Here is a 22,858-nt window from a genome sequence, read left to right as displayed (position 1 = left end):
GCACGAAGCCGGAAATTTTGCCCTTATTGCAGATGAAACGCAAGACATAAGTAGGCATGAGCAAGTAGCAGTGGTTTTAAGATCTGTCGACAGAGACCTCGACGTCCATGAATCATTCATCGTATTTTATCAGACTGACAGAACAGATGGTGAATCTTTGGCCCTTCTTTTAAAGAATGTACTGACAAGCTTTAATCTGGAAACATCTTACGATGGTGTGGCGAGTATGCGAGGAATCTACCGTGGTGTAGCTACATGCATTTTAAACGAAAATCCACCGGCGATGTACGTCCATCGTCACTCCTCGACCTCTGCATTGTGGATGTCTGTCGCACCCGATACAGCTGTGAGACACGTCCTGACCAACGTTCAATCACTCTATAACTTCATCGAGAGGTCAGCAAAACGACATGCGGTTTCTGAGTCTTTGCAAGAACGGAGCTGTGACTTTTCAGGTAAATCTACTACACCGAAATCTCTAAGCGACACAGGATGGAGCTGCCGTGCAAGAGGCTCTCAAGGCCATACTTGATAACTTTGAGACTATCGTTGACACTCTTAGTGAAATTTCTGTACACGGTGTGCGAGTCGGTGGACAGGCAAGTCGTCTGCTGACATCTGTGACCGATTTTCACTTTTTGTTCCCATATAGAAATTCTCATACAGTGCAATGTACTGTCCAAAGCGTTACAGTCATGCACCTTACATTATACCAGTGTAAAAAGCCTAGCATCTTCCACAATCTCTGCTCTTTTAGCAATGAGAACTGATCAACACTTTCAGCAGCTTTGGGAGTTCACAGTCGAGTTGTGCCCGCGAGTTGAACTACCACGGCCCGCAACATCCATGGACGAGAACAACCAAAGCAACGCTTCCTGGACCGAATTCAGCCTCAACTCTATTGGACTATTACAAGGAATTGCATTTCAGCATCCTGAACAACACTATTAATGAGATCCGTGAGAGATTTCAGGAAAATGACATTAACAACTTTGATTGCACTTAATCACATCCTCAGCTCTAATTTCGGACACCGAAGAGGACCTGACATTTATTTGTCGTCACTATGGATTTCCAGAAGAGGAGACGAATGCAGAATTGTCACTTTTCAACGCTAGGTCAACTGGAGAAGTGAGTTTTGAACATCGACTGTCAGTGTTCAGAGAGTCAAAGCTAGTCTACAGTCTGGTAAACATTGCCAACCTCTTGAAGTTATTCTTGACTGTGCCGATGAACACCGCATCGCATGAAAGAAATTTTTCTCGCTTGCGACAACTGAAAACACACATGAGAAACGCAATGAGACAGGAGAGACTCTCAGGCATTGCAGTACTGAACACTGAACGTGTGGATTTGGTTTAAAACAGTGAATCGCTTTGATGCCGTGCCTGGTGGACGCCGTTCAGCCCTTCACTAAGTATGTCATTGTTTTGATACTTAAACTCGTTTGCTTAAAAGTTCTGCAAATATTTTGCTGAGGAAGGTACAAAAAGACTTCATTTTTATTTCTTGCGCACCTCCCAAAGCCGCCCCCCCCCCAACCCGGAAAAAAAATCGAATCGCCCATGTCTGCCGTTATGAATTTGAGGCAGGATTTGGAAGCTGACTTGTAGAAGAAAAGATGCTCCACCAGGCTTTGCTGAGAGAGGTGTAAAGCAGTATGGAGGAGCTGAAGTGCTGAGCCTTGGGGATCTTTACAGGAGCAGTGTCAAGAGCTCAGCCTTTGCTTTGTGGTGAGAAGGCAATAAGAGGAGGAAATCAAGACTCTGTGTGTCAGCTGCTGCCTCTCACTGTGCCTGCCTGCTCAAGCAGAAGAGGAGGAGAGAGATTGGCTGAGGGCAACCATCACCAGCTCTCTGATCTCCATGATGATATGCAGGCCTCTACACACAGCAAAACGTGCCGCCAATCTCATGACCACTCCAGTCTATTTTTCTCCGTGTCGTACTCCTTCGCTGTATCCCAACCTTAATATAGAAACAGGAGAAAAACTGAAGACATTGCGAGGAAAGAAAAAGCTGGATTACCTAGAAATAGTGCGCTTCATGTGCATACGGCTACCTTCATGGTACCTTTATAAGCCCTTGATGACAACCAGTGGTGTAACGTAACAGATTACAATTACTCTCAATACTGTAATTGAGTCATTTTTCCCCCCACAGGAATTGTATTTAATTAAGTAGATTAAAATGGGTGTAGTTTTATTGTTATTTTAGTGCACTTTAGGCACTGTTACAGTACTCTGCTATTTTCCTTCAGGTGTGTGCTTCATTCTCCTCGTTTTATTAGTTTGTTAATTGTTTTCCACTTCACCTAGAAAACAGTCGGTAGAACAACAGTAGAACTAGTACTAAATGCAGATAATAGTAGGTTGTAGGGTGTAATTGTAGATGTGGAGGATGCCATAAACAGCATTAACGTTCCAACACCAGAACATCCATGGCTTCACCTGCAAGAGCTTTCCAAAGTCAAGAACGAGACGTGCAAAGAGGCGGGTAGGAGGGAGGAAGGGAGGGCACTTAACAATTAAAGAAATACTCTGAATACATTTAAACAAGCTACTGTTTTATGCTTACGTAAGTCGTTTTTAGGATTGGGATCCTTCTACTCTACTCACAATACATTCGTTATGAAGTAGTAATACTTTTACGTGAGTATGACTTGTCGGTACTCTTTCCACCCGTGATGATGACTAACATAAACGTGTCCATCCATCCATTTTCCGTACTGCTTATCCTACACAGGGTTGCAGAGAGCACACACACTATGGACAATTTAAAAATGGCAAACAGCCTACAATGAATGTCTTTGGACAGGGGGAGGAAACTGGACTACCCGGAGGAACCCGATAATGCACGGAGGCGGGAATTGAACCCCAAATCCTAGAGGTGCGACGCAAACATGCTAACCAGTAAGCCACTGTGCCTCCCTACATAAACATGTACAAAGGTTTATTCCAGCAGATATCAGCTTTAAAGACCGCCATGTCAGCTGACATAACACCTAATACAAGTTACGAAGATTTTTTTTTATTATTTGATTATTAATGACTGACTGAATGAATGAATGAATGAATGACATTTTCTAAGCAGATTCAGCTAAAACTGCCCTTGTAGCACGTACATCTGATATGCCATAAAGCATAATGGTAATTATGTAAAGTAATATAAAGTAAAGTGAGTTGCACGTTCGCCTCACACCTCCAGGGTCGGGGGTTCGATTCCTCCGGGTACTCCGGTTTCCTCCCCCAGTCCAAAGACATGCATGGTAGGTTGATTGGCGTGTCCAAAGTGTCCGTAGTGTATGAATGGGTGTGTGTGTGATTGTGCCCTGTGATGGATTGGCACCCTGTCCAGGCTGTACCCCACCTTGTGCCCGATGCTCCCTGGGATAGGCTCCAGGTTTCCCCGTGACCCTGATGAAAAGTATAAGCGGTATAGAAGATGGATGGATGGAAGATTTTTATGTCATGATGCTACAATGACATAGCTCTTCTGTTTTTTGTTTTTTTGGATATTTGTCATATCTAGCTCTCCAACTAACAGATTTTTTTTAATCGGTCCATTATGATTTTGATTAATCAATTAATCTGGCAAAAAAAATATATTCGTCTGTCATTAATGAGCATTAAATATGTAATATTACACACAACATTTTATTCCAAATATCCAATGTTTTATTCAATATAGTTGAGCTGTCAGTCTACCATGCTCTCAGCAGGAGTGATATTGCACATGCGCTGTTCTCTCTGCAGCAATCCCCTGCTCAGGTAAAGAGAACTTTCTGTCTGCTTCTGCCACACGTTCTCATTTAACTCGTACAGGTGTATGAAAGAGTGACTTGGGACACAGGCTTTACAAATCTCTAACTGCTTTCAGCTGAAGACTTTCTGTATATTAGTATCTTCTCGTCACCTTTTTCCATGAATGCAAAGTTGTTCATTTGTTATGGCACAATATCAAAATATTCACTACAATACCAATACCGGGTGTAGTATTACAATACCAAAACCATATCAAATGGGAAAACACACACAATTGGTGCCACTGAAGTCACTGAACACCCAAAATTGAGATCGTTAGCGCTAATTTTTTTTTTTCCCTTTTAATGAATAAAAAAAAACCTCTTCATAAATGAAATAACACAAATAAGTAACTAAACAGAATGCATTCCTGCCCTGCACTCAGTGTTCCTGGGATACGCTGCAGATCCACCATCACCCTGACCTGGATAAAGGATCCATCCATCCATCTTCTATACCGCTTTATCCTTTTCAGGGTCACAGGGGAACCTGGAGCCTATCCCAGGGAGCATCAGGCACAAGGCGGGGTGCCAATCCATCGCAGGGCACAATCACATACACAAACTACGGACACTTTGGACATGCCAATCAGCCTACCATGCATGTCTTTGGACTGGGGGAGGAAACCGGAGTACCCGGAGGAAACCCCCGCAGCACAGGGAGAACATGCAAACTCCGCACACACAGGGGGAATCACGGTGGGAATCGAACCCCAGACCCCAGGAGGTGTGAGGCGAACGTGCTAACCACTAAGCCACCGTGCGCCCTTAGCATCTAATGTATTAAATGATATAGAATTGAACTGCTTATCATGTTTCAGTGTTAAAAGTGCATTTAGACCTCATGCACCTCTACCCACGCCTGTTGGAATAAAGCTTTGCACATGTCAATGTAGGCTTATGTTAATGTGAATAATAGTAATAATAATAAGAGGAAGAAGAAGGTAATGCTTTGTGATAATTTCATACTCCTGTAATGTGCACACTCCACGGCAGTGTCTGATACAGAGCACAGGGCTTCGACCTGGTTTAACACTCTGCATCTGCTCAGAGGACATGTGCATTTGTCTTACAGCGGTGTGAAACATAAACAATAAGGGCGTTTCAGTATTCACAATATATCACTGACAGTCTATTGTATCACCACCGATGGATGCCAGCTGACTCCCAAATGATAAACTGCATATTTACACGAGCGCCAACAGCTTGTTATGAATATTCAAAATGTATCGACAGCACACAGTGAGAGATTTCCATCCTTATAACTCACTAAGCAATAGTTTATCTGTTGCAGATTGTACATTTTAAGTAATGACTGCGCAATTTAAAATACATGAGAATATAACCTTTCGCCCATTCTGCTTCGTTCCTTTTTTCAGAACACGTGGGAGGATTTAGCGAGACGAAGTTTGAAATGTAAAATCAGAAATTTACATCGATCGACCATTCAAGATGAGTTTCGTGATCATTTGTCCCTGTTTGCGTTAAGCATGATATCGTTAGTTCAATTGAGAATTGAATGGAATTGAATTACTGATTATTTTATGAAAGTCCGGAATGTTTTCAAACTTACAAACATCATTTGGTCCGTTGATTTTTGTCGTACTAGCCAAATGACAGTCATCTTCCTTCTCCAAATGACTTTTGCCTTTACAGTAAAATCTGAAATAGCATTCTGTTCATTTCACACTTTCAACCTCGTTATTCCAAACATCCAATAACGAACCATTTTTGTTAAAATGTTTTTATTTTATTTATTTTTTTTTTACCTCTGTAGTAATAGTTCCATTAACTGACCCACTTCATTGCACATTTCTACACAACTGTGGCTTCATGATTGGTTAGTGATTTGCTGGAAGAAATGTTCAGAAATTACAGACAGCAAAAGTGATGCTCGCTGTCACGGTGACCGAGTGAAATATAAGTTGTTGCTTTATTTATTTTATTTTATTATTTTTTTTATGAAATGCCTTTGTGCATGTAAGGTACAAAATACAAAAGAAATGACAGGGTGGAAACAACTATAAGAAACCGATCAACAACAGCGCAGTGTGTTGGAGCCCAACACAAAGTGTAGGTGATTATTTTCCTATAACAGAAGCATTTTATTTCTCTTTATACTACAGCAATTCGCCATTATCTACAATTTAGTATTTATTAAAGAAAGGTATCTTACTTTTAATTCTGTGGAACATTCCCAAAACAATTTGGTTCTTGATATCATCTTATAACCGCTTTAAGTAGCAGTTCCCTCTCTTTTTTCTCTCCCGTGTGAATAATATATAACTGCAGCAAGTCTCATTTGTGGTAAAGCATGAGGACGGCACTGAACACGTTCACACACAGAACACACACAGTTCTGCACAGAACCGTTTTAGCACAGACTCTAATCTCCTTCCAAAAATGCTAAATAAACATTCTCTTTACAGCAAGCTTCACTATAGTGAAATTATACACTGTATGGCCAAAAATTTGTGGACACTTGGCCTGCACAGCCACATATCCCATTCCAGAATCAGTCCCGCTTTGCTTTTATAATATCCTCTAAACTTCTGGGCAGGCTTTCCACTAGATTTTGTAGCATGGCTGTGCAGATTTGTGCTCAAGAGCATTAGTGAGGTCAGGCACTGATGTTGGGTGAGGAGGCCTGGGATGCAGTCGGCATTTCAGATCATCTCAAAGATGTTCAGTGGCGTTGAGGTCAAGGCTCTATGCAGGTCAATCGATTTTTTTCCACAAGAACGTTGGCAAACCATATCTTTATGGACCTCGCTTTGTGCACAGAGCCGCTGTAATGCTAGAACGTGTTTGGGCCGCTTAGTTCCAGTGAAGGGAGATTGTAACGCTACAGCATGCGAAGACATTCTATATAACTGTGTGCTGTCAACTTTGTCGCAACAGTTTGGGGAAGACCTACATATGGGTGTAACGGTCATGTGTCTACATAATAAATCTGACTATATCAGATAGGATTAGATCAGTGTCCATCATACAAGTCCCTGTGAGTTAGACACTACTGAAACAATGATGTAGAAGAACAAGTGCGTCGATATAAACTTGTGATTCGCGTTTCAGACTTTACTACTGCCAGAGCTGTGCTGTTATAGAAAACGAATCAATACCTTCTGAGCAGTAAGCTACTGTGGAAGCACTGTGGAATAAATGCCATTATGAAAGATTCCTGCTATGAAAGTTATTTCAATTCTATACATTTAAAATGACTGTGTTAGATGAAGTATTAATTATAATGTGAAAGGTCATTGTGAAAACCTGAATGTATCGTCTGATTGATCTGTATTATACAATCTCATTTATATTCAGTATGCACAGGAAATATGCAGTGCTTGCTCTTTTCTTGTTGGATTGTTAATACGATTTTCCCCCAAACCTTGCAGATTTCACGAGTCCAGTTTCAAATCTTCAGTATACTGCGCGTTGAATGTTATGTTATATTAAATCATATTCCCTCTCAAACAAATATAGAATTAAATGTGTTGTGCTATTTATTATGGGAGCAACTGACATGTTTTAACAAAACATTTGTGAAGGTTGCAATCTCTGGATGGTGGTTAATTGCTCATTTTTCAAATAAAATTCATCTCCAAGAAAGGAATAAGGAATGTTATATCATTACAGTTCGTATTGCTGGAGGGCTGGGGGTCGAGGAGGTGAGCCTGAGTACCCTAGAGATATTCTATGCAGACACAGGGACAATCTGCAAACTCCATGCAGACCCTAACTGGAGCTCAGACTGTGAGAAACCAGCACTACCTGCTGCGTCATTGTGACAGCTGCATGCGTTCATGTAGTTACAAAATAAACTATAGTGTTAAATGAAGGTTCTAAATGGATATGCTAGATTAACTGTGGAGATTTAGTGGAAAATAATTGGTATTAAACAGCAGGGTCATATAATATTACACAGCACTGCCATTACCCTCCTACTAGCAACGTATAAGAATATTTAGAAGCAAAAGGTCATTAGAATGTCAGGAAAGAGGACACTGGAGAAGATGTGTTTACTCATTGTGGCTACACTGTGGTAAATGTAAAATCATTGACAGTATTTGACAGAGAGAGAGAGAGAGAGAGAGAGAGAGAGAGAGTGCGATAGAGAGAGAGACAGAAAGAACGAAAGAGACTATGAGATAACTAGGACATTTCGTCATTTGGCTAAAACGTTTGAATATTTTTTTTTAGTATAAGGATATGAGCTAAATAATGAACACAGTTCTATACTATCCACTATTGGCACTATTGTACCCCGCCTTGTGCCCGATGCTCACTGGGATAGGCTCCAGGTTCCCCGTGACCCTGAAGGAAGGATAAGCGGTATAGAAGATGAATGGATGGATGGATGGATATACTATCCACTATGTAAGTTATCTATAAAAATAAATCTGTAGCTCAATGCATAGCATAAAATTATTTTCTTTTTTTTTTAAAGAAAAAAAAAAAGAAATATAGTATGTTATAAATTCCATGCATTTATTTTCATGCGTTTTTAATCCCAAAATGTCCTTTTTTTTATATATTTGAATGATTAAATATTATGAAATATGGTTTGAGCAATGAAACTCATTCTGATAGCCATGAAAAAAGAAATACAGTAATTTTTTTTCATCATGGAAGAAATTATATTACTATTACTATTATATTACTATTTTTTTATAAAAGCAGCACGTGGTCATTCCTGAAAATGTACAAATGTAGGTGATAGAAATGAAAAACTAAAAATTAAGATGCATAAACAATCTATTTTTAATCTATCAATATTGAATCATGAGGTTCCTCGGTCGGTTCCCTCTACTAATACTAAGTGAGCTGTCTTTATAACGTCTTGTGCTTGTATATACATTTTATTTTCTGATAATTCATTCATGAATTCATGAACGGCAGTAAATAATATCCATGATCAATTTTTTGGTTGCGTATAATGTATTCCAGATTCTAGAGAAACATTATATGTGATTTAAATATGCACTATAATGCCAAACGTTTGTGGACAGCTGACCATCACATCCATATGTGGCTCTTCCCCAAAATGTTGCCGCAAAGTTGTAGACATACAATTTTATAGGATGTGTGTATGCTGTAGAATTACAATTTCCCCTCACTGGAACTACAGGGCCTAACCCTTTTCCAGCATGGCAATGCCCCCGTGTACAAAGCGAGCTGCGTGCGGACATGGTTTTCCGAAGCTGAAGTAGAAGAACCCGAGTGGCCTGCACAGAGCTCACACCTCAACCCACTGAACATCTTTACGATGAATTGGAACACCAACCGCACCCCAAGCCTCCTCATCGAACATCACTGCCTGACCTCACTGATGCTCTTATGGCTGAATGAACACAAATCTCCACAGCCAAAATCTAGTGGAAAGCCTTCCTAGAAGAGTGGAAGTGATTATAACAGCAAAGACAGGACTAAAGTTGAAACGGGGTGTTCAACAAGGACATATGGGTGTGATGGTACGGGTGTCCACAAACATTTGGCCATACGCTGTAGGTTAAATAACTGCAATCACTACTTTGCTCTGATGATACCATCACTGTTGGTTTTTGAATAGTAAATATAACTCTGCCTTGTTGTTTGCCTACTGAGTCCAATTATACTGTGCTTCTTCCACACAATGAATCTGACGTTTGATGGCCTTAAAGAGCTCGCAAGTGTTTGGGAGTTTAATCACATGCATAATCACACTGTCACATGTGCACTAATGGAGTCTCTTCCATGCCTTGATGAATCTGCTTACGTTTATTTGATGTACCAGACTACGGACACTTGCACAAAACCCATTAAATTGTGGCTCTTCGTCTCGCCTGGCCTACATACATGCCGAAACATTGTAGTGCTCTAGAGTGAAAGGAAGCAGCAAAGCCAGGCTTGTTGCTGTCTGACTCCCTGGTGCAGATGAGCGAGGAGAAGGAGGAAAATATGGGAGACAGAAGCATGGGTAAAAGGAAAGATATGTTTGCGGCCGTGTTGTTTATCATTGACATTTGAAATTTTAAAGCTTTTCAAGGCATCACTGTCAACACGCTTGGCTCAGCCTTGCTCTGTGCTTGTCAGAGCTGCTTAAAAGCCTGATTGCTAGCGAGATAAGTAGCCCCTTCGAGTTGCCCGGGAGATTATTATTGTTTTGTGTTTTGTTTTGTTTTTTTGTTTTTTTTTTCATGCAAGCCTCTTCTAACTCTCTTGTGCGACGCTTGCGTAGGGCGAGGAGGACTCTCGGGTTGCAATCACTTCACATTCTCTACAGCGATTTATTCCCTGACATGTAAAGAGCAGGACAAACAAGGAAGTTGGGGTCTGAGTAGGAGTGTGCTGTGGATTTTGTCACCATGACAACAGACATCACTTCAGAGAGGAGCTGCACATGGAATGGGTGTGTAGGATGTGTGGGAGCGACACAACGGAAGTGTAGCGTGAGACTGCCAATGAGTCTCATGCCAAACGCTCGCTCACCCATGTCATCAACACGATCTTAATCAACGAGAGGCCACCTACAACATCACAGTGGATTGTGGGCCATTTTTCTGAAGACAAACATTTGGTCTTGGGAGTGCTAATAAGCAGTAGTGCTGCTCTAAGGGATTTAATTGAATGTAATGGATGTAATGGATTTAATGGGCATATGTTATAAAAACCCAAGAAAGACCAAAAGCCAATGGGTCATTCAGTAATCCAGGGCAAAGGAAGTGTGAAACATCGCTGGCTACAAACAGGAGAAATGGTGCTAAATACCTTGATATTTTACCTCAGTGTTGACAGCATACACAGAGTACCAAAGACTTTTGTCACTTTATTGATCTTAGAGACGAGATGTGTCTATTGATCCTAACCTGTGCAACTGTGGGTCCTAGCCTTCAAACAACCCAGCACATCACACACCATCATCTTGCAGAAAGCCCCTAACATCCGTCAAGCTGGAGCTAATGCTATTTTTCTGAAACATTTATGAGAAATATTTTGGACTAAAATCCTCATTACACGATTAAGTAGCAGCAAGCCACATAAAGCTCATATTCATTACAGAGTAATTTCCGCATAAATCTTCAGAAGAAATGTCCACATAATCATGCCATCTGACTCGGCCATGAGCAAATGAACCCTGATCAGTCTTCAGAACGGCTCTACGTGCTCCAGTAGTCCGCTCAGTAAAGTTCAAGCCGGCAAAATAATTTTAGTCTTTCGTTTCTTCTCATCACTGTAGGAAATGAGAGGGTCTCAATCCAAGGGAATTGATGAAGGACTCTGGAGGATGCTCTGGAAAGCAACAAAGGCTGCTTTAGTTTCAGCCGTCGAATACATTTGCATAGTTTAGAAGTCCAGCATCTGAAGCAGCTCATGAAAAGATACCCAAAAAGCTGTGTTAGGTTCAGAAGTAACCAATGAAGGGAAAAAAGGAATGGTTTAAAAAAAAAAAAAATTGCAGTGCTAACAGGAACAGGAAGATCCTGTCAACTTACAAAATAACAGAGAGAAACGGAGAGATCCACCATCTCTCCTTTTCTCAGCCATCACATTTAACTATGGAGTTCCTTGTCAGCTTTTTGCTGAAGTGTTGTTGTTGTTGTTGTGTTTTTGTTTTTTTTTTTGCAGTGGTTTAGGCTTTGTCAGAAGTCTGAGCACAACCAGCAACGTTCATGGAACAGCAGGAGGTCCTTCGAACAGGAAGGGTGGTGTAGTAAACAGCACGTAGAAATAGGTGAAAGAATGTGTTTTGTTGTTGTCTGTTGAAACGCAAAAGGCAACATGCTTCAACAGAGATGCAGGATGTTGCAGTTCTCATTGTCATCTTAGGACCACGATATATAATGCACCATCTCAGAAGTTGCAACTGCAACTAGTTCAAAGTATTTTAAATTGTAGTTGGCTATGCTAAATGTTACTTTATAAAAACAGCTTCTAAACATATCTAAACATAAGTTAAAATCTCATAATTCGTACACTGATGGTTTATATATATATATATATATATATATATATATATATATATATATATATATATATATATATACACTGCTCAGCCGTAAGATTAAAACCATTGAGAGGTGACGTGAATAACATTGATTATCTCGTTATAACGGCACCTGTCAAGGGGTGGGATATATCATTAAGTTGATGTGTTGGAAGCAGGACAAATGCTCAATCATAAGGATCTGAGCGATTTTGACAAGGGCCAAATTGTGATGGCTAGACGACTGGGTCAAAGCATCTCCAAAACGGCAGGTCTTGTGGGATGTTCCCAGTATGCAGTGGTTAGTACCTATTAAAAGTGGTCCAATGAAGGACAACCGGTGAACCGGCGACAAGGTCATGGGCACCCAAGACTCACTGTGTGGAGTGAAGGCCTGTCTGGTCCGATCCCACAGAAGAGCTACTGTAGCACGAATTGCTGAAAAAGCATATGTGTGTATATATATATATATATATATATATATATACACAGACAAGTGAAAAATTGAAAGATTTAAGGACAAAGCAGTGGTTCTGCTGGGACCAGTGGGCCTTTTGCTGGGGCGTTTTATTGTTTCTTTAGAGGGAAGCAAATATCACTGCGAATAAATAAAATCCTGATCACCTTTATTCTATGAGAAAAACATTTCTATGCTGATGCGAGTGGTCTCTTCCAGGGACGTAAATCTTACGCTACGACCTACGTCACAACCAGGTCTCAAGCCGATCGAACATCTTTGAAGTGGCGTGTTAGACAGCACTCTCCACTGCCATCATCAAAACCGTGGAAATATCTTTCAGAAGAATGGTGTGCCAATGCAACAGTTGTGTGCAATGGTGTGCCAATGTACAGTTCCAGAGATATAGAGTAGCATCAATGCCAAGATACACTGAAGCTGTTCTAGAAGCTCACCGTGTCCCAACACTTTAACAAGATACTTGTTTTCTCTTTTAATTTGTCACCTGTCTGTTAACAGTGTATCAATATACAAAATGCTAAACTGAATTTGATTCAATACAGTGATGCCTGGATACGATACAGTTTTCCAATACAACAAAAATAAGCATAGCCTGAATATGTGCCCATTATTGACCATAATTAAAGTACAATCAATGAAACTTTACCATGGCATTATAGTATTGCCTGATCCTTGCAACCATATAGCAGCAAGAAATATTGTGCATTAGAATGTTACAAAATTATAAATGGCTAATTAAATATATGCTCTCTGGCCAAGCTTTCACTGGGTTATCACAGGGCATTTTAATTTCCTGTTCTGCTGTTAGGTAGTTGTTCTGTCAGTCAGGTAGCTCTGTGTAGCACTAGATGGATTTTTCAATCTTATATCTGCAGCTATGAACTTCCTAATCACCCAGATTGATTCAGCCAGGAAATGCTGTGTGTGTGTGTGTGTGTGTGTGCGTGTGTGTGTGTGTTACTTCCTTCACGTTTTTCATCTATGTTCTGCCAAGTAACAAAAAAGGGTGATGTCGAAGCAGATGCATGGATGCGTTTGTGCTCTCAGTGCCGTGTATGGTACTCTTATTCGGCAGACTCGGCACACCGTATCGTTTTTTGTCCACCACACATTAACCGTCAGCGTTGTAATTTACCGGGAATCCAAAGTTCTCCCATACACCACAACATAACAATTTTGGGGGGAATTCTGCTTGCTGCTATTCCCAGCCATTGCTGTTTTTTTTTGTTGTTGTTGTGGTTTTTTTCACAAGCTAATACGCTAGTGCTGGCATATTTTATTATGCATTATGTTGAATGTACTTTTTGATACCTAGCCTTGTCTCAAACAAAACAATACGATATGCCGTATCGTTACACCCGTACTATCTGTATATACCGTGTAGGCGATGATAATTAATAAAGCGATAAAATAAACTAATAGCTAATTGATTTCAAATGGAAAATGTAGTTCATATCTTCAATACTGTAGCAATAATACTGTGTCTTAGATAACCACTACTCATGTTCATGTTCATCTCAACACAGCAGCAGAATGAATCAAAGCTGCCATCAATTCCTACCCCCTCCATACAACACTGCTGGTCATCTGCTGTGAAGGTAGTGACAGCTTCAGATAGTTCTGTTCTTCCTCCAGTGTGCTGTTCCAAAAGTTTAGAAACCCTCTTCAGAAGAAAGCATGCGTAAACCAGGCATAAGCGTGCAGATTACAGTCAAGAGCTGGTTCTTTTTTCTAACGCACATGTATTTCCCATAGCCTGAAGACTCGGTCACAGGCATGTTAACATGCATTATTAACATGAGCATGTGTACCAAAAGTACAATACCTACTGAAAATGGTTTTAATTGCACAAACAATGATTCCAGGTGACTATATTGAATACCTCTTACTTGCTGACAATTGAAAGCGCAATTATAAAAATACCAACTATAAATAAGTGGCTATATTATCTACATCATTTCTACAAATGATCTACAATTATCTACAAAGTTTGTAATGGTAATAACTAACCAAGCATTTTATTTATACGTTCAGCTAGCATGCTAGTTATGTTGGTGCCTGAAAAAAGGCCTTTGAAGGTTAACTAGCTAATCGCAATCAAGAGACAGTGCTGTGAAAAAGCATTTGATTTCTTCTCATCTCATACTAAATATCTTCAAACGAAATGCAGCATAAAATAAAGGCAACCGCAGTAAACACACAATACAGTTTTTTTTTTGTTTTTTTTTTTTTATTGAAGCAAAAAGTTATCCAACATCTATCACCATGTGAAAAAACTAATTGCCCCCTTAAACTTAAAATATGGCTGTGCAAACTTTAGCAGCAATAAATGCAACCGAACGCTTCTGATAACCGGAGATCAGTCTTTCACTTACTTCTAGGACTAGGTTTTACTCCTACGCTTTGGATCACTGTCTTGCTGCATAATCCAGTTGCGCTCGAGTTTCAACTTACAGACTAAAGACCGGACGTTCTCCTTTAGGATTTTCTGGTAGAGAGCAGAATTCATATTTCACTCAATTATTGTAAATTACCCAGGGTTAAAGCATCCCCACACCATCACACTTCCACCACCATGCTTGACCATAGGTATGACGTTGTTTTTTGTGGAATTCTGTGTTTGGTTTATGCCTGATGTAACGGGACCCTGTCTTCCAAACAGTTCCACTTTCGACTCATCTATCCACAGAACATTCTTTTTTGGCCGACCTTCCAAAGGTTCCTACTGTGCCGAGTTTCTCCATTTGGAGATAACGGCTCTCACTGTGGTTCTTTGGAGTCCCAGAGCCTTTGAAATAGCTTTGTAACCCTTCCCAGACTGATGCACTTCAATCACCTTCTTCCTCATCATTTCTGGAATTCCTTTCAATTTTGGCATAGTGTGTTACTGAGTAAGACCTTTTAACCAACTTCATGCTGTTGAGAACGTTCTATTTAAGTGTTGATGTGATTGAACAGGGTTTGCAGTAATCAGGCCTGGTTGTGTCTAGTCCAGCTGAACCCCATTATGAATGCAGCTTCATAGATTTGGTGAATTACTAACTACAGGGGGTAAATACATTTTCACACATTCCCAGTTGGTATTGGATAACTTTTTCTACTGCAATAAATAGCATTATCATTTAAAATCTGTATTTTGTGTTTACTCAGGTTGCCTTTGTTTTTATCCTAGATTTTGTTTTCATTTCTGAAACAATTTATTGAGATATACACAAAAACCGAAGTAATACTTTTTCACAACGCTGTATTTCATGACATACTACAACAAATTATTTTATATACGGGACCCCATAAACTTGTGTTCTTTTTTTCAAACTAGTGACTATATCTCAGTCCCTCCAGGATTTTGTGATTTTGCGATCACAGAAATTTGTGCAAAATCAAGGAAACATCGCGATATTCATACGAGCTTGCAATTTCTCAGAATTACCACAGATTTTCTACAGATTTGGGCCAAGACGTGCCATGTGACATCATCACAATGCACCAGCAACCGAAGCCCTCTTTGATTCATTTGTGTCGAACATGAGCACAGCAAAAAGGTCTCATTTACCAACAAACATCACCACGAAAGACCATACAAAACAATTTCGTGCAATTGCAATTTCGCCAATTCAAGTAGTTTTCTGCAAAAAAAAAAAAGCACAAAAAACTCCACAAATTGTGTCACAAGTTTAAAAAGAAAAGAAAAAAAGCCACAACAAAAGCAAGCATTTTTGGCCACAACAATCACAAAAAAAAATAAAACGCTATCTTGCTCCAAAAAGTTCAGTCTGTGGCAGTGTTAATTTTATTCTTCCTGTATAAACCAGCACATATATACGGATATACAGTGAAATACAGAGAGGCAAACTAATAGCAACCATAAAGATCCTGAAGCACGCAACCAGAAAAGTGTGGGTGGTGCATCTAAAGCTGAGACTGTATGGTAGTGCTTTCACTGTAGGCTCTAATTACTGCAGATCTCCGCTCCAGTACTGCAGATCCTCTGATCCAGCTGAAAAGCTAATTCGCAAGCTGTTCGTGAGCTTGATCAGATATATTAGGAATAGTTTAAAAAAAAAAAAAAAATGAAGACGCATAGTTAATATCCAGACTGTATGAGTGTAAAGAGCTGATAACTGTTTAGGTGAAGCAAAGAATACATTAAATGAGCACCCAAATATATGCAGTCTGAAAAAGGAAAAAAAAAAAAGGCGATTTAAAGAACATGTCCTGCCACTGTATGAATGATTATACATTGAAACTTATCATATGTATATATATATATATATATATATATATATATATATGTATATATATATACGTATATATATATATATATATATGTATATATATATATATATATATATATATATATATATATATATATATATATATATACGTATATATATATATATATATTAACCCCCTTTTCTAGCATTTTCAATTGAATTAAAATGATTCTCTAGTAAATACTTCTCCACCAGAGCTATTCACAAGGAACATGCAAAAACAATCTTTCTGTGGCTTCAAATCATGTTATTCGCCAATTCCATTCCAAACTCATTAGTGTTAGTGATTGAAAATCTGCCTAAAATGTGTTTATGTTATGCAGCTGGCCTCAAGTAGGACAGCAAGGCCAGACTGGATTGTTAAAACACACACACACACACACACACACACACACACACAAATTACCAAACGAATGTTGCAAGAGCAGTCAGGCTTTGGATAGGAAGGTAAACAGGAAAGACAATCATTCATGTAATGCTATATTAAATCCGCTAAGAGCTGCAATCTAGCTGTATTCACTTGTATCCTATGTGGTATACTGTGGGTTCTGTGACCCACGAGGAGGAGGCGAGAGACAGAACAGAGAGGCAGAAGCATAAACTAATGACAGAGAAGAACCAGATAAAGCAGGTAAAACATTCTCTTTTCCTATTAATGCTGAAACTATTAATACTCTAGGCGTCTGATTTCTAGGCAGTAATGTCCGATTGTTAAGAAGCCGACAAAGTGCTGCATTAGTAGTCAGCCTGTGTAAATTCATGATATATATATCTACAGTCTGGCAGAGGAGCTCCTAATATTCACAATCTCATTATACATATATTTTGTGGCTATAGCAGTACATATGATCATGACCGGCCATCAACAATAAAGTGGACAGTCTACTGAAATACATTATAGTTGTTTATAAAATGCTGCCTCGGACTATTTATAACTGAGTAGTACTTAAGTGACTGCTGAGGAGAAGCTCAGGCTTGCGCAGAGCACTGTTCTGTCGATCAGGCGATGTATTAAAACATGATTTTAATACGAAGCATAGGTCTTGCGGAGGTGCCAAAATTTCATGCTGTAACGGGGCACATGTGGAACGCATTGACAGTCTCGGTATCTGTTCAGTGCACCGAATATTTTTAAGGTATGGCCTAAACTAGAAAGGTTGCAGTTTTTTTTTTGTTTTGTTTTTTTCCCCAATTAAACAATCAATATGCTCTCGTGGAAACACTGGAAAACACTGTCGAAAAACCCAGACATAGTCATTCATCAATCTTTCAGAAGTGCCGTGCGTATATACTGTATGTTTACACAAGCCGAACCGCAGTGAAACATTTCTGTTTCTGAAGTTTCGTAAACACTGACTTTGTTCATACTCGCATGCATATTTGATGGTTGTGATGACAAAAAAAAAAAAACTTCCTAAAAGGCAAAGCTCACAGAACAGAAAGCACAAAATGAATTCTAAACTGCCCAAAAAAAAAAAAAAAAAAAAAAAAAAAAAGGAAGAAAGAAGAATTTCTCAGAGTGGGAGTGTTTGTGATTCACATCTATGAGAATTAAAAAAATGATTATTTAGCAGCATAACCACCAGTCACAGCACCTGAAAAGGCCGAAATATGGACAGAAAGCAAGAGTCTTGTCCTGTGCTGTCTTGGTAAAGCAGGGCGCTATGCTCGGAACGGTGAAGGACATTGCAGCAACTCTAGGGGAAATTAGTTCAAGTTTAAAACAAATATTCCCGTCACTGCAAAAAAAAAAAAAAGTAAAGTAAATTAAATGGATGGCTGAATTTCTCCCATTTACGCCAGAAACCTTTGCTTTAGAGCGACGTGATGAGGCGCTGACTTGCACCAAACACGTCCTCACTACAGTTTCCGTTTAAGGTTGGAGCAGGATTTGTGCTGTGATGTATTCAGGCATGCAGCACACTAGGGAGTCTATGGCTCATTGTAGTTTAAGATATCCCACATTGGTCACTTACCTCTCTCTGAAACATGCAAGCAATCCAAGCGTGGACAACACTTGGACATGCACAGGAATCTTGCTGTCAGATGAATTAGTGCTGGCTCTAGTATGAACAGGATTTTAAAAAAAAAAGATACCAGGGAAAATGAAAGTGATATATAAACCAGCTTTCATAATCTGGAAAGAAATCGTGCGGATCTTTAAATAAGTGTTCCCTCCTAAGATCGGCATTGCGAACTCTTCCAGTAATATCATTTGTACCCTTTGTACCAGCTAAGCTTACGGCTGCCGTATATACTGTCTATATATTTTTTTTTATTATTATTTATTTAATATTTCGTCAAATATTTCCCATGAATACGAGACATTTTACCGAATTTACAGGATTTTCACGAATATCGAATTTCTTGTGTAAATGCTCTTACGTACAATTCGCAAATGAATCCGTTCATATCCAGCTTGATTAATGAGTTACATGGTCTGTGAAGTCTGGCGTCCTCAACCTCACCTCCATCACTCATCTCAACTACACATGCTCACAGCTTGCACTGTGTTAAAAAAAATAAATTATTCTTTTGTTTGCACCATCCACCCTGTATACCGCTTACTCCTTTTCAGGGTCACGGGGAAACCTGGATCCTATCCCAGGGAGCATGGGGCACAAGGCGGGGTACACTCTGGACAGGGTGCCAATCCATCACAGGGCACAATCACATACACACTCACACACTACGGACACTTTGGACACGCCAATCAGCCTACCATGCATGTCTTTGGACTGGGGGAGGAAAGCGGAGTACCCGGAGGAAACCCCCGCAGCATGGAGAGAACATGCAAACTCATGTTTGAGAGAACATGCAAACTCCGCACACACAGGGCCACGGTGGGAATCAAACCCCCGACCCTGGCGGTGTGAGGCGAATCTGCTAACCACTAAGCCACCGTGCGCCCCTTTTTGTTTGCACATGCTCATTATTTTTTTTTTTAAGAATTTAGTTGCTACTATTTCCATTATAAACAAAACTGTCACATAATTGAAACCACATCGACCCAGATCAGGCAGTTACTGCAGTAAATGCATCGCTCATGACCGCATGAAAGTAAAAACCTGAGCAGGTGATGTTTTTCCATTCTTCAACAGTCCAGTTTGGGTAAGCTTGGGCCCGCCATGGCCTCAGATTCCTCAGGAACCTGATGTGGTCCTCTACTCTTGTAGCCCTTCCACCTCAAGGCTCAATGCGCTTTTTGTATCCTGATATGCTTTTCAGTTCAGCGTGGTTGTAAAGACCGGTAATTTAATCTACCATAGCTTTTCAGTCAGCTCAAACCAAACTGCCCATTCTCCTCTGACCTCTCTAATCAACAAGGCATTCCCCCCATCATGCATCAGCATAATTTTATGCATTGTGCTGCTCTAAATGATGGGTTGATTGGATAATTACATGAACAAGCAAGGGTCCGTTTAAATCAGTGGAAAACACTGAGCAGCCTACTGGATGTATGAAAGTGCTGTAACATGTAAATGATATACATATGGGTCTAATGTATTGCTGTTAGTAAGTTTCAGGAAACCCTGGCTCAGATACCTACAGTGACCAAATCCTGAGTACTAAAGCTTTTCATGCATTTATACATTTATTTCTCTATTGCATACAATTGTGCCTTGATTAATGCTTTTCATTAAAACTGAGTTACAGAACTACAAGGGACACGAAATGTTGTTCATGAGACGTCTGGGCGTAACTACTATTTGTTTGTTTATTTCCCAACTGACCACGCAAACAGACACACTGATTACACTAAATTGTTAAAAAAAAAAAAAAAACGAATATTTCCAACATCAAAAATAAGCAAATTAAAAAAAAAAAAAAAAATTCAGAACCTGTTGTTACATAAGAGTAACGACGGTTGCATTTTACTCAACTTGCAGAGGAACAGACAGAAACACAGCAGGAATTTCACACCTAAATGGATTTTACTGTGCCAAACATAAACATGCAACCAGAGGGTTGTTCAGAGATTTGGGTGATGCGGTCGAATGGTAGATCACAAATGACTGTCTCTGCTCTCTCGGTTGAATACGTCATCAGTAACTGGAACTGAATAACAAAAACAACTTTATGGTCAAAGTAATAAGCTTTACTCAACCCTAAATGAGCCTCTTTTTTTTTTGGTCCAATTTGGAGCATTTCTAGTCTATTGGGTTAGCTGATAATCAACAGGCGATAATTATAATACCTATAAAACAATGGCTCTTTGGGCCAATGTATACTGTGAGCCCAGCAGATCCCATACCTCAGCCTCATTTTAAATAAATTGCTCCTGCTAGATAAGTGATACACCTTGGCTATAATGACTAGGCTACTCAGCTCTCACACACTCTCCGGTTACAGTGGCTCCACCATTGGTGTAACAGGCATCATGGTGTGCTATCACGTCCTGTATGATTGATAACTGAATCATAACGGCTAAGCTGAGAGTCAAACCCCATTAACCAGTCGTCCAGGTTAATCCCGTCTGTAATAACTCCAATATGGATAACGGCTAAAAATTCAGTTGCATACATACCGCCTTGTTCTGTCAGAATTTGTGACTGAAACAAAGTCCATCTGATACGGACATGATCCGTTCCTGCACTTGCTCGGGGTTAAAGTCGTCTCTCATGGTTCAGCAGAACCTCCGCTTCTTCAGTGATGCATGCTGCAATACATGAACTGATATGGTAGGGATGGTGAATCATTCTGTAGTTATTCCTAGCATTTCAACGAGTGGACCTATCATCTGACCAGATCTGCCATGATTTCCACTTGCGCTGTCCGTGAGCAACGGCAGCTCGGAGCAAACGGCGCTAAGATGTTTTCCCCTGTGACATTTTGCACCATGCCCATTATGATTCACAGTGATGCAAGACTCACTCAGCTCTCCCTGTAAGGACTAACACTGCCAGAATGACACTAGTTGCATTATCTGTGCACTACAGAAGAGGGGGCAGTCCGCATTTCAGGGATGGCCACTACTTCTGAAATTTTTTCACTTTGCTACTACATTACTCATGAACACACCTATATTTCAGGCTCAACATACACACATACATACATGTATGTATATATACATATACATATATATATATATATATATATATATATATATATATATATATATATATATATATATAAATCATTTTTTATTAAAACATGATTACTGAGGGGTACTGAGGGAGCCAATACTTTATTCATGGCTCGTATTGACAAAACTATCAGTTTGCATTCATCATTAAGTTACTGATCATGTAGGATGTGAATCAGTCGCGTCAGTGACCTGTGTTCAAATATCATGTGATTCAGCACTCCTAAAAAAATAAAAAAAATAAAAAAACAGCACCAACTATAGATTTAAAGCATCAGGAAGACGGTGATATCCAAATTATTTCTATTTAGTATTTCTCCAAGGTCACGATCGAGCCGACTGACTTACCGTACACTCCCTCAGCGGAAATGCCGTCCAGGATCAGCGTAATAAGCCCAAAAATGCTGATAATCCCATCCATCTTTACTTGCATCTCCGCATATCTGGTCGAAACGAGAGAAGTGTTTCCTGGTGTAGAACAGCTGGTGGAGGGATCACATACAGCAGCCTCACAGAGCTCACGCGCCGATTGATTTGCGCTCTGGACACTGGTGGACGGGTTGAACGCACGGCGCGCGCTGATCACGGCGCGCGCGGTTTCCACTCGGTCTCAAAAACAATCAATCAATCAATCGGACCGGGGTGTTTTTAATTTTTTTGTTTGTTTGTTTGTTTGTTTGTTGTTATTGTTGCACATGTGACCCAAACCGCCGTCACATCAAAGGCGGGTGTGCCATATGTAGCCTAGTAGCGGTATGATGTAGAGGCTAGCCCAGATCTGCTGTGATGCCAGCTGATGACAAGCCGCACGAGTAATCTAGTTCAGCGTCGAATAACGGCGGAAAGCTTCTGAATCTCACACACACACACACACACACGAGCGTGATGCCGAGCACGCCTCGGCGGCAGATCGCCGATTACCGAGCTGTGATTGCAATTCCGAGCGTCGGTGTTATTCCTTCTCCAGCGTTCGCACAGTGTCTGTCCGTCTGTCTGCCCGAAGCTCGCCCTCTCGCCGAGCACCAGTGCGCTCGCGACATCCGAAGTTGTTCTTTTTTTCCCACAATCACATCCGGAGAGCGACTTTTCCTCCGGCACGGATGACGGAGACGGTTCGGCTCGTGACGCGACAGAATGGCGCGTGCACCGCGGTTTATTTCTGGATGGTAGCGTGTAACCGCACAAACGAACTGGGTAGATAAAAGTCCCTCTCCCGCTCCTAGCAACAGCAGCATCCACTACACGACGCGACGGGG

At 40.3% G+C, this 22,858-nt stretch overlaps 1 protein-coding gene across 1 annotated transcript in view; it reads right to left on the bottom strand.

Annotated features, from left to right (window-relative positions):
• LOC128601554 (MAM domain-containing glycosylphosphatidylinositol anchor protein 2-like) overlaps positions 1–22,627 on the bottom strand; it is a 202,683-nt gene extending 180,056 nt beyond the window's left edge. The window contains exon 1 of the mRNA XM_053614848.1: positions 21,951–22,627. Within this exon, the coding sequence (XP_053470823.1) occupies positions 21,951–22,035 (85 nt within the window). The 5' untranslated portion in view covers positions 22,036–22,627. The remainder of the gene's footprint in view (positions 1–21,950) is intronic.
• Positions 22,628–22,858: the final 231 nt, after the last annotated feature.

Source organism: Ictalurus furcatus, chromosome 25 (assembly GCF_023375685.1).
Source record: "Ictalurus furcatus strain D&B chromosome 25, Billie_1.0, whole genome shotgun sequence".
Lineage (NCBI taxonomy): Eukaryota > Metazoa > Chordata > Actinopteri > Siluriformes > Ictaluridae > Ictalurus > Ictalurus furcatus.
Note: the sequence above shows the minus strand (reverse complement) of the source record. Positions and strands in the feature narration are given on the sequence as shown.